General features: G+C 43.2%; 1 protein-coding gene and 1 pseudogene across 6 annotated transcripts in view; one reads left to right on the top strand and one right to left on the bottom strand.

Moving 5' to 3' along the window:
• The window catches only part of SGCE (sarcoglycan epsilon), a 449,332-nt gene that overhangs the window by 64,943 nt on the left and 371,206 nt on the right, over window positions 1–13,183 (bottom strand). For 3 of the 6 annotated variants that reach the window (XM_069648566.1, XM_069648564.1, XM_069648570.1), the window contains exons 7-9: window positions 3,536–3,747; window positions 2,044–2,070; window positions 1,040–1,228 (exon numbers count right to left, since the gene is read on the bottom strand). In XM_069648566.1, coding sequence (XP_069504667.1) covers window positions 1,040–1,228; window positions 2,044–2,070; window positions 3,536–3,747 — 428 coding nt within the window. The remainder of the gene's footprint in view (window positions 1–1,039; window positions 1,229–2,043; window positions 2,071–3,535; window positions 3,748–13,183) is intronic. The other 3 variants (XM_069648569.1, XM_069648565.1, XM_069648571.1) reach the window with 1 other exon arrangement.
• Window positions 9,705–11,460, top strand: LOC138570344 (poly [ADP-ribose] polymerase tankyrase-2 pseudogene; annotated as a pseudogene).

Here is a 13,183-nt window from a genome sequence, read left to right as displayed (position 1 = left end):
CAAACCACCTTGACGCATAATCAACCACACAATGGCAAACGTATGCTCTCGTCCCAACATGCTCATAGGGCCCATGAAATCGATTGCAACCCTTTCCCATGCCTTCTCGGGAATGTACACACTACCCATCTCCACCTTCTGTGTTTTGAGGGATTTGTCACTTACACTGCAAGGCATGCATAGCATCACATCCTCATCTACCATGGCGTCCATGCCCGGCCACCAAAAACTGGCCGTAAGGCTCCTTTTGGTTAGATTTTTGCTCATGTGTCCCTTGTGGGCTCGTTTGTTCAATTCACGTTGCCCCTTTTCTGGCTGAGTGGCCTTGGTGAAGCCAGCAGATTTTCATTGGCAAGCAGCCCAATTACCCTCTCATAGAGTTTGAGCAGTAACCGCACATTAGTAAGTACCATAGACCATAACGGTAATAGCCTAATACCATAACAAAAAGTTCCTGCAGTAGATAATTTACATGGGCGGAGTGTGGGGAGGGTCAATCAAGCAGGCTTTGTTAAAAACTCAAAGGGTCTCATTACACGGACGGCGGTGGACCACGGTGCTATTGGCACCTTGGTCCATGCCGGTAAAATACCAGCACCGCCTTGGTGGAAAGGGGAATTACCGTCCTATTCCAAGGTTGGTGGGGCGGTAATTCCCCCTTCCCCCATTGCCCTTCCCCATTCCCATTTTTGCCCCATAGGGCATAATGGGAATGTGGAAGGTGCTAATTACGGCACCGCAAATTGCGGTACCGTAATTAGCTCCCTGGTCCCTTTGCGGGTTAGTTTTTAACGCCTGCAAAAAGCAGGCGTTAAATTCTCCAACCTGCAAAGGGACCTCGTAGTAAGGCGGTAAGGGTTTACCGGTACCGGTAAAATACCGGTACCGGTAAAGCCTTAGCGCCTACCGTGTAATGAGGCCCAAACTCTCATATCGGCTAGGTGAAAAGAAAAGCAAGTGAAAAGTATTTCTTTGAACTAGAAACTTGGGTTTTTGTCAGAAACGTATGATAACTTGTTAATGTTCAAAATTGACTTACTGCTGGGTTTGCATCAGCGGCATGCTGGTATTGTCGTAGTTATCTGTGAAGCGGGGAGGTATAATCTCCCCAGTTACTGGATGGAAGACAGGCAACGTCGAAAGGGGCCATGCTATCTCTCTGTTTTTGGACATGTCCCGTAATTCCTTGGTAGATTTCTGAATTGCACTGTGGTGGACTAGTTGGATGCTATCAGAGAAAGAACAAATGTGAACAAGGTAAAAAATGGAATGCTTCATTTTGTGGTTTACTTTAGTATTGAAGAGATATTTTAGCCAACATTAGCGCTCTTTATTCATTGCAGCATGTACAAAAACACAACGCCAACAGACCGTGGCCGAGAAGCAATTACAACAAAACCAGCATAGCCAACTGGCCTCTTGTGATCAGGCACCCCTTTCTCCATTCGTGGCTTCTCAACATGCTGTGACGTGTAGCTTTCCAAGATAGCCTTGGTCCTACAAGTCCCAGCATGCACAGTGGTTTCAGCTAAAAAGCCAGAATGGCTACCGTGAACATCCAATTTATCTGAAAATGCAACATTTCCATTTTGCGTCACAATATGGTCGCGTTTGTCCTTTAAATGCTTTGCCAGCTGTCTTTAAATTAATGGTACAAACAACAGAAAATGTGCTAAAAACCTTTGTTGCATTTATGCTGACTGATTGTTAGGGGGCAATATGCGACCGTAGAAAGTGTCTTAACTGAAAGATCATCTTGGAAGAATTTGCTGGGAATTGGGATCAAAACAATTCCCTAAGAATTTAACCTAGTGGAATTGTCTTCAATAGTACAGTGCTTTGTTAAAAGTGTCAAGATCCTATTTAAGTATTTTATCCTTATTAACCCTGGGTGTACTAAGCAGCGTTCATGGATGGAAAGTAAACCATGGGCCAAGGTGGCAGAAAGAAAAAAAGAGTATGAGACACACATATGAAATATGAGAAGCTACTGAGAAATTAAAATTAAATGATAATGAAAAGAACAGGAAAGGAGACACTTACTCTGGTGTTTGCAAGTTTCTCTTTACCCTAGAATCAAAACAAAATTTCTGAATTAAATAATAGCATTAATATTTGGAACATTTGAACTGCTGGCGGATGGGTGCATCTTCCTGGGGCGTAAATGTTGTTGTTGGTCCCTCTCAATGGAGCACAGTAGCATTGGCCCCCTGTGTATGCAATGGGAAAGCGTTGATGGGAGTTCATGAAACAAAATGTGACAAGGGTGACTGACAGAGATGCACAAACATAGACATGGGAAATGCAGGCTAAGAAACGATCCGATGTCTTAAATAAATTCAAATGAATAAAAGAAATAGAGATGCATGTGAAATATGAAAGGATCTGAGGTACTTGCTGCTTTGACCTTTTCATAATCCTAACACAAAATAGTATACTTTCTGAAGTGGGGTTGTCTTGGTATGTTTCTTGTTATCAAACTGAAAGTATATTGGTCATTTTCACCCCATCTTTATTTGCACGTTCTTAAACATTCTACTTGAGACTTCCCAAGTGATCCAGTGGACTTATTTTATAACATCTTGCCTGCAGCTCCACAGATGTTTTAGACTTCTACTCCCATGATCCCTCACCATTGACTATGGAGGCTAGGCTGGATAGGAGCTGTAGTCCAACACATCTGGAGAGTCAAACGTTTCAGACCCCAAATAACAAGACAATTGATATTTTTTCAAGGGCAAGGTCAAAACACTGCCAAAGTACGCAATGGTTAGAGCAACTTACTTTTGTTTGTGACACAAGCTCCATATTGCCTTTGGGAAGGGTGTCCAAATCGTTTATAGATGGCATCATGAGAATATATAGTAATCAAAATAATCAATTTTCATGTTGGATGATCATGAGCAAATTATAATGACCTATCTGGTCTATAGCACAGCAATAGAGCGCTCGCTTTGACATCTTTGCAGAGCCTGCTGACGCAGGTTCGAATCCCGGCAGGGCCAAAGTCAGCCTTTCATCCTTCCGAGGTCGATAAATGAGCACCACACCGTGGGTAATAATAAGCAGCGCTCAGATACCTGAGGGTTCATAGTGCTATATAAATGCTAAATTATTATTTATTTATATACATTTCCTCTGCTTCAGTTACTGTACTAGATTTTAGGAGTGTTTAGAAGCTGCAAATGAAAGATATAAAAAAAATATTTTTAAATGTAGTTTCATTCTTTTTTATGAATATAAAAATCAATAACAATAGCATTATCTGAGTAGACTTCGAATAACAAAGCCTCCTAACTGGATAGCATGGGCTTTAATTTTTGTGTACTTCTAACTAAATCCACAAGGACTTTAATAGACTTTATTCGTGTCTATTTAAGTAACTGGCCACACAAAGATACACCTAGTGTGATTAATTATGCATTGTAGTGTATGTTTGTGAAGTTTAGGAAGCCCCCATTTTGTAAACGTTTGCACATGCTGTATGACCACTGCAAAGCCTAAATGTGTTTCTTGACATTTTGAGGGTACTCACATTCCTTCCCTTCGGCAGCACATGATGTATCCGAGGATTATCAAGAGGACAAGTGCCACCGCTGAGGGCACCGCCAGCGTTACTAGGAAGTCTGAATAATAGTCTCGGCTTTTCAGAGTCTCAGAAGGGGGTTTGTACTCGCCAGCATCAGGCAAGATGCCCTCTCCGCGTATCACTTCATGGTAAACAGAAACCTGCTTTGTTTTATCAACCTAGAAAAACAAAAGGCAATTGTTCACATAATTGAATCATTGATCTATGCACAGCATGTGTATAAGAGCCTCGGTAAGAGAATTCGCAACTATTTCCAGTTGTGTTTTTCTGATTTAAATAATTGGACTTACTCCATTATTCATTAGGATACTAAATCTCTTGGAATTATTTTCCTTTCAATAACAGATCAGGCCATATGTATGTGATTTAAATGCCTTCCTTTCAAGCACCAAATACTTTTGCAACAAAAACGTTTTAAATAAGTTACTGAATTGTACAACATTGTTGTTTTCAAAATGTCTTATTGGCCCCAATTTACATTGCAGTTACCTAATTTACCATCCTAATTCATTACATCATAAAGGTTTCATGTACACTTCGTAATCCGAGTATGGCCAGCATTGAGGTTTGGTTACATTGTATGTCTTTCTTTGTTACATTCTTCCATGCTAGTCAAATTAAATGTATTGAACTTTTTACCAGCAAGTGCTAAAAGTAATCATTTCACTTTTCTGTTTCAGTGCAAAGCATTTCCATAGCATGCTAGCAAGAACATTGCACATATTCAATGTATGTACAAGATGGTTAGAATGTTATCCTAATCAAAGTAGCACAAATGGAATACCCATTCATTAGTGACCCGACCCTTGGGCCTGTTCTTGGCCATGGTGCCTTTCCCATGTCAGGTTAATGCTAAAGGTCATTTCTTTCTAGATGATTTGTAGATGTACATATTAGGAAATTCCTCGCGGAAAAGCATACCAGTTTTCAGAAGTGGAAGCATTGCACACAAACAAATAGGTAACTAAAGCTAAACTAAGCGTAGCAATACACACAGCCCCCAAGGGGAAACTACACCACTCATAGGCTTTTGGGAGAAGTGTACAAGACGTATGAAAAGGAAGTTGTTTCAATCCTTTGTGAAATGTATAGTGATAAAAAGAACAAGAACCACTTCAATGTGGCAATAAAGTTTCCACCTAAGGGCATAGATTGCAAAAGTGTGCAAATGGCAGACTGGCATCACTATCGATTTTGACACAAGACAATTAACTAAAACATAGTGCTCACGAATATATTTTGTGAAAGGGTGACTATTTATTGACACTACTAGGCCACTAGAAGATGTAATGCACGTCTGAAAAATCAGAAATCTTAAGACCACTGTACCCCTGAATATCGACTAAGAAATAAATGTCACAATGTGAGCTGGCTATTTAATTATGTGCTAAAGAAGTTTTGCTTTGGCAGGAGACTGTTCCAGAACACTGGAGGGCGTTTTAACAGATCTTGAACTTCGATTATCATAAATTGCCACACAACTGAGAGTTTTGAAATGTACAGAGACACAAAATATCGCTGTGGGGTTTTTCCAACATTGCTTAATCTGGTCACCCAAACTTCAAATGTATCTGAGGAAATGCTTATAAGCTCAAAACAATGATATCTGCAGACCATATTCATCCATAGGTTGAAGAAACAGATGTGTCAGTTTCAGAGATACTGCAAACATCTGACGCAAATAACCAATGTAGAAAAATCTTAATGGCATTTTCAATGTGATGGAATTAGAAGATGGTTGAGACTCCTTTTGTCAAAACGGATATTTCTTATCTAGGAACACACTTTGTTCAAGATCAAAGTCCAACACTGCTCCCTTATACCTATTGAGCAAAATCACCAAATCACAATCCAACAGTCCTACCCGGCTGCCCACTCACACCACCTCTCCATCCTTAGATTTATGCAGACAAAGATAGGGCCGTAGCGTTCCAGTGTTTATAGCTTCCCAGTGGTGGCTGCTAAACACTAGAACACATTCCTGCTTGCACTTAGATCGGAATCATTCCTCTGAACCTTCTGCAAAAGCCTCAAAACTTGGTTATTCACGCAAAACCCTTAACCGCTGTCGGCCTCCTTGCCCTATCAGGTAGGTCTATTGCTCACCCACATAAGTGTTAATTCCATATGTTTGGACTGCGCCCTCCTGTACCCAGCAACCAGACACATGTGTCATGCATGTGGACTGTTTGTTTTGTTATTTTGTCCATAAATGTAACCATTATTTACAAATGTATTAACAACCAGGCCCCCATCTAACTAGCCTCTCGGTTCGCTCAGTATCTACCTACACGATCACTCAGATCTTGCCAAGCACAATGCCTCACGATCCCCAGATACAAACTACAGACAGCTGGAGGTGCTAGCTTCCCAGTCTTAGCTGCCAAACTCTGAAACACATTGCCACTCACCATTAGAACCTTACCCTCACCCACCCTATTCAAACACAAAGCCAAACTTTGGCTATCCGCTACATGTGACCATTTGCCTTCACATGTCATCTGATCCTATCCACCTTTTTCTTACCAAACTGCATTGTTATGTACAGTACTTTTATGAACGTCATTTGATTGATGTAACTTATTTTCTCGTGTGAATGTAATTGATTGTTGTAACTCTTTCATGTACCTGTTGATCTAAGATATGCACCCGGTTGCCCGTGGGCCTGGTGCACTATACAAACAAATAAAATACAAATACAAATACAGTGCAGATGCCTCTGGGCTCAATGCTTTCTACAAGTGCCAAATAAAATAAATAAATAAATAAAACAAATGTTTTCTATTAAACAATGTCAATCCAGTAACATATGACATCCAGACTGACATCAGCAGGTGGCATTTGACTAAACTATGCATATGATAAACTTGACTAGTATCTGTCATGATGCCCGCTCCCAGGGAGCCGGTTCAAGCCCTGCGTCCCCGAAAGCGGACATCCAGTCCCCAAGGAAGGACCCAGCAACCCCATATAGGGGCCCTATGGCGCCAGGCTCATAAAAGACATCAGTCCTGGCGCCATAGGTGCCAGGCTCATTATGGATGTGCTTGGGTGCACTTACCTGATGCAGACCATGCTGCAGGATCCCGGCCTCCTTGAGGCCTGAAAGGAACTACTTTACCTGTGGGACTAATTTACCATCCGGGCGTGGTCGGGGAAGGATACATACCTGATTGGAGGAAGGATACATACCTGGAACTTCTTCCAAGGCTATTTAAACCCCACCCGAACAGCCACACGTGCTTCGCGTTGTTCTGCATCTAGCAGCTGGACGCTCACCGTGTCTGCTCCTGCATCCTGACTTCTGCCACGCCTGCCAGCATCCTGGATGACCTGCAAAGGAAGAGAAGAAGAGAACAGAAGAAGGAAAAGTCCTTGCCTGCTAAATCCGCATCCCGGAGACATCTCGCTGACAATCCTGAAAAGGAAGACTTTTATTTAAAAGCTCATCGCGTCGATCGATGCAGCGCCGCATTCCACTCACCTTTACTGGGCGCCTCCATGTTCAGCAGCGATCATCCGGATTCGCAGTCACGCCCCAGCGCCTAGGGAGAAAAAGACCAGAACAAAAGGTGAGAGAGAGAAGGGAATAAGGAAAGCTAAATCTCCATCTTAAGACTTACCTGTTGATTCATTCCCTCTTCATTTCGGGTCCGCGCTGCATCCTGGCATTTCCGGACCCCGGCCCCTAGGGGAAAAAGAGACATCAGCGTTAATGAGCGAATGAAAAGACATTACCAAAAAACGCCCAATAAAGACTTACCTGATTTCTACAAGGATTTCACCTCTCATCTCGGGTCGGAGCCTGTTCCCCGGCATTCCGTACCCCGGCCCCTATGGGGAAAAAGACACTAGCATTAGTACATTAATGCATGGACACAAGGGGAACCTCTTATCAAAAAGAACTTACCTGGAAGCCAAGCAAGTTCGGTTCTCACCAATCCGAAAATCCAGTGAAGTAACTGGATACCAACGCGCCCCTGCATCAGAAGCAGGATGGAGAGCTCGTCCTTCCAGACCCTAAGGTGAGACGCTACGAGGAATCACAGAAGGGTTTCGAGGAGGGTGAGAGGGGAAAGTGGGAGGCTGATTGCATTACCCCGCAGACAGTTAATCCCCTATTTTCGCCTACAGAAGGATACTTCTGCGAGCCAGACAAGCCAGATTTGTGGGCCCGGTCCAGTCCGTCTTCCGAACCCTGCGCATCACCTTAGAAGAGGTCACAGCAGCGCGAACCAGGCCAGCGCCTCCGTGGGAGTCAGGTGAGCGTTACAGTATCATGATGAATATTGTGCCAAGAACTTTGTATGTTCTAAATAATCTCGATGTACAGAATCACTCATGAAGTTTCTGAAAGATCTCTTATGGTAAGGCAACACGAGTATGACTTCTATTAAGAGACTACAGTCTTTAGCCGACAGGTGGGGATTTGGCCTGCCAAATGTCAAGATTTATGAGGGCAGCCTTTTTGTTGCAAATGAGTAGATTCTTTGCACCAAAATATCTGAACTTGACGGCGTTGACCTAGATAGAAAGAGAGAATTGACGATAGAGTGTTTCCACAGTCCTCCGATGAGGAGTGCATGAATACTTCCTTAATGAAACAGCAAGGTATCAATCAAGTGTGCTCCAATGCTCAGAATTGGTAGAGTGGCTGAACAGTCTGGCTTTTTATCTTGAAAGGGAGCGGGCTAGTATCAAAGAAAGATACATAATACACAGTAAAATACAACCCACATATTATACTGTACATATATACCGAAAGACGGAGGGACAAGGTTAAACAATTGAGGAGACGGGCCCAAACAGCTAAAAAACAGCAAATAAAATCGGAATCACAGTACTGTGGCACAAATAGGTTGGTTGCATTATAAAACCAAGAGAAACTATGTAACCGTGAGTGATGACAATAACATCATTATTTCCTATGTGAAAGAGTGAACTTCTCTTACTCCCCGCTCTCTTATGAAACGCTGCAGTTTTGGACTCATGATTAGCAAAGTCACACCATCGACCCTTGCCCCTGTTGCTTTTGACTCTCTTCTCCCTTTTAAGCTTCTTGCTCCCACCCTACTTACTATCCTCCCATACAACCAACCTAGCTCACCTCAACCTCTTCTTCTACGATTTACACCTACTACTTGAAATGCTCCCAGCGTAAATTCCCATTGTCATAACTGGGGGAGATGAGCCTCCATCATAAGCAAAGCCCATCAGTACCGCTCTTTCCGACAGCTCATATAGCACCCTTTCCAACCTCCTATATGCTCGAACTCCACCCTCCTTCTCCCCTCATCCTGTCCCCCATTCTCTCCTCTCTACTCCACTTCCCCCATAATTCCACAGGGAACTCCTATCCCAACCTTTACTCTGACAACCCTTCAGTAGAGCCATTTTTGCCACAAACAATGGCATTTGGGACTGTCAGCACTGCTCACCTCTCCACTCTTTTCAACCTCTCTTTCTCTACTGACATCTTTCTTGCCTACTGCAAAATGTCCTTCTCTAAAGAGAACGGTGCTGACCCAACACCCTTTCATTTAACTAACCTGTCTCTCTCTCCCCCTATCACTTTAAAATTCTTCAGATTAACCGGACAGAGAGCTCGAGGCTTAACCACTCAACAAGCACCTTGTAATCTGGCTCGCAGTCCAAACATTCAACTGAGACTTCTCTCGCCAACGTTTACCACTTCTTAACCACTGACCACCACTTTCACCTCTCCTCTAACCTCATTCTTCTTGACTTATGTTAAGTGTTCTCACGGTCTGTATACTGACTTGTTCCTAGTTGCGGGCATTTTATAAATGATTTGGGTGTTTACCCTTGGACTTGAAAACTACAGACCTCAGTGAAAGAGTTCAATACAGGGAGGAGTGTGTGACTCTCAGGAAGTATCACTGATTCTGGGCAAGGAATACAGACCTCTGCGCTGCCTTAGACAGAGGAGCATTGACTAGCGCCTGCCCAGTTTCGCATGGGTTGAGGTAATTGTTGTTGCCCCTAAAGAGGCAGGCTGGAAGGGCCGGGACATGTCCCGCAGCTGACGCTCCTGTGCGGGGGAGGCCTGGGCGGGTTGCAGGGCATCGCGGCCTCGGCTCCCTCCCCAGCCCTGCAGTGCTGGCATAGGATGACCGGCGGTCGGCGCTGCGGTGGGGAGGAGGCGGATCGAGAACTCTTCGAGGCCTGCCGCACAGGAGACGTGGAACGAGTACGGAGACTGGTTGGGACAGATAATGTCAACAGCAGGGACACGTCAGGGCGCAGGTCCAGTCCGCTGCACTTTGCCGCAGGTTTTGGTCGAAAAGATGTAGTCGAGTACTTGCTTGAAACCGGTGGTAACGTCCATGCGAAAGATGATGGCGACCTCATTTCTTTGCGTAATGCATGCTCATTCGGACATGCTGAAGTTGTAAACCTCCTATTGCGTCATGGTGCAGATCCAAATGCCCGTGATAATTGGAACTATACACCTTTACATGAATCTGCTATTAAGGGAAAGATTGATGTTTGCATAGTTCTCTTGCAGCATGGGGCAGATCCAACTATACGCAACATGGATGGAAAGACAGCATTGGATTTATCTGACCCTACTACAAAGCCAGTTCTAACAGGTGAATACAAGAAAGAGGAACTCTTGGAATGTGCAAGGAGTGGACATGAAGAAAGATTTATGGCGCCCCTTACAATCTTAAATGTGAACTGCCATGCAAGTGATGGAAGAAAGTCCACTCCGCTGCATTTAGCAGCAGGGTACAACAGAGTGAAAGTTGTGCAGCAGTTATTGAAGCACGGAGCAGATGTGCATGCCAAGGATAAAGGGGATTTAGTGCCGCTACACAACGCATGTTCATATGGTCATTATGAAGTAACAGAACTTCTTGTGAAGCATGTAGCATGTGTAAATGCGATGGATCTCTGGCAGTTCACTACTCTACATGAAGCTGCATCAAAGAATAGAGTGGAAGTGTGTGGTCTCTTGCTAAGCCATGGTGCTGATCCAACTCTACACAACTGCCACAATAAAAGTTCAATTGATTTAGCTCCCACACCTGAGCTAAAGGAGCAATTACCATATGAATTCAAAGGTCACTCGTTACTGCAGTCCGCAAGAGAAGCAGATATAGCCCGCATTAAAAAGATTGTTTCACTGGAAATTATAAACTTTAAAAGTCCAATAACTCATGAGACTGCATTGCACTGCGCAGCTGCCTCTCCATATTCAAGGAGAAAACAAGCCTGCGAGTTTCTTTTGAGAAAAGGAGCAAATGTTAACGAGAAAACAAAAGACTTTCTGACGCCTCTCCATATAGCATCTGAAAGAGGTCACAATGACGTTCTAGAGGTAGTGCTAAAGTACGATGCAAAGCTAAATGCCCTGGACAGTCTTGGACAGACACCATTACACCGAGCTGCTCGTTGTGGCCATCTTCAAACATGCCGATTGTTGTTACAATCTGGCTGTGATCCATCTATTGTGTCATTGCAAGGTTTCACTGCTCTGCAAATTGGAAATGAAAGTGTCCAACATATACTTCAAGAGAACACAGAATCATCAAATTCAGATACTGATCGACAGTTACTGGAATTTGCTAAAGTTGGTGACCTTGAAATGGTAAAAAAAACTTTGCAATTCTCAAAGTGTAAACTGCCGTGATGTTGAAGGACGTCAGTCCACACCACTTCACTTTGCAACTGGCTATAACAGAGTGTCAGTTGTTGAATACTTGCTTCAGCATGGAGCAGATGTACATGCAAAAGATAAAGGGGGGTTTGTCCCTTTACACAATGCTTGTTCCTATGGTCATTTCGAAGTGACAGAGCTGCTTGTTAAGCATGGTGCACTTGTCAATGTTGCTGATTTATGTTAAGGCAACATTTCAGTTTTGGGGCGCTTGCTCCTCAACTTTCTGGGAACCTTAAATGCTTCTTTTGTGACTATCACTGCCACCCTTTTTCTGGTGTGCTGCCGTTAGTAGCCCATATGGCTACTAGGGAGGGGGTACATTCGAAGCACCCGGTTTTCTTCCGTGTTTGATTCTACAAACCTAAAAGTGTTTTGTAGAGCAAGCTGGAGGCAGATGTGATCTTTTGACTTCATCACGGTTGCGGCCACTTCTATCGCCAAATACACCTATATGGTAGTCATTGATATAGTAGTATTTTTAAAGCCCTGCTACCAAACATTTGTGACCATCCCTTTTTATGTGACCACTGCTGTATGCCGCCTGAGATGAATTTTCCGAATTAGCCCTGTGGACAGATTCTGAGTGGCCACCCTAGTCTGATGAACTGGGACACACACTAATGTCTAGACAAACTCTATCTGGGTAGTGTGACCGAACAGCAATGCTTAGTTTGAGAAGGGTGTAAGTGGAGATGGGTTCAGTTAGGCCCACACAGAGTACTCTTAATGATACAAATTAGGCAGAATGTATAAAAAATACAGTTATTTATTTGGGCCTTAGACGGCTCTTTTCAATGAAAACAGATATATAAGTAACACACTAAAGCATTCAATACTAATATATGCATATTCACCTTGGTGCACCCTGCTAAGAACACTAACAATTCACTTTTAAATCACGATTCAATATACTGTAAATGTAGCAAAGCAAGTGAATAAAGAAATAGAACCAGGTAAGAAATCAAAAGAATAAATAAGTTAGCAAACACCAGACAAGACCTTTAGATTAAGGTTCTAACCTTAAAAAGTCCTTCCCTAGTTAAAAAAAAAGTAGGGGCCTAGTGCCCTTAGAGTCACAGGTACTAATAAAAGTCTTTGCAGTAGGCCAGGATTTTCTTTAGGAAGATTGCACATGTGTTGGCCTGAGCCAACAAGTAGCTGTAAGTGTTCCAAAGTTTAAGAACAAACCAGATGAACGTCTTTAAAATACCCTCTCCCAATCCATCTACCTTAGGAGAGACAGAGAGGAGGATACCAGGCCAGAACACCACCGTTCAAGGATAGGCAAGGGAAAGATAGGGCTAAGACCTTATGCTCATAGAACCCTATGGAGACATGGGAGGTCTAAACAAGTATGTACCAACTCCACCTCATGCACTGACTACATTTTGGTGCAGGAAAAGGATTGGAATGAAATTGAGAGTTTTGAAGTCATTAATCGCAGATCATTGAGTTTTATTTTTAGTCTATCTAACGGGTTTGTGTTTGCCAATCAGGAGTACGTTAACCCGGCGCCTATTATTACGGTTGGCCATGCAAGAAAGAACATTAGATGGGAAAAGCTTCAGGAGGTCTCTAATAAGGCTGAGATTTACAGAGCTGCCTTCACTTCAGTCAGGAATGAATTTGAATAGGGTCCAGTCGACCGATTGTAACATGCCCAAAGTCAGTAATTAAGAGAAGAACACTTGATAGGGACCTGTGGTACGATAATGAATGCAGATTAGCTAAACAGGAGATTCTTGCTTGTTTGCAAACAGATTCGGTGGTGGATAGGAACCTCCTCCATTTCAAAAGAGCATTATGTAAGAACATTATTAAGACGAAAAAGGTATATTTCCTTCAATTGAAGGGGGGTGAGCTAAGGGATGCCATGCTAAGGGGGGGACGAAATTAAGTTCCGGAAG

Source organism: Ambystoma mexicanum, chromosome 2q, assembly GCF_040938575.1.
Source record: "Ambystoma mexicanum isolate Mex_15411 chromosome 2q, UKY_AmexF1_1, whole genome shotgun sequence".
NCBI lineage: Eukaryota > Metazoa > Chordata > Amphibia > Caudata > Ambystomatidae > Ambystoma > Ambystoma mexicanum.
The sequence above is the reverse complement of the archived record's forward strand: the minus strand, read 5'-3'. Positions and strand labels throughout refer to the sequence as shown.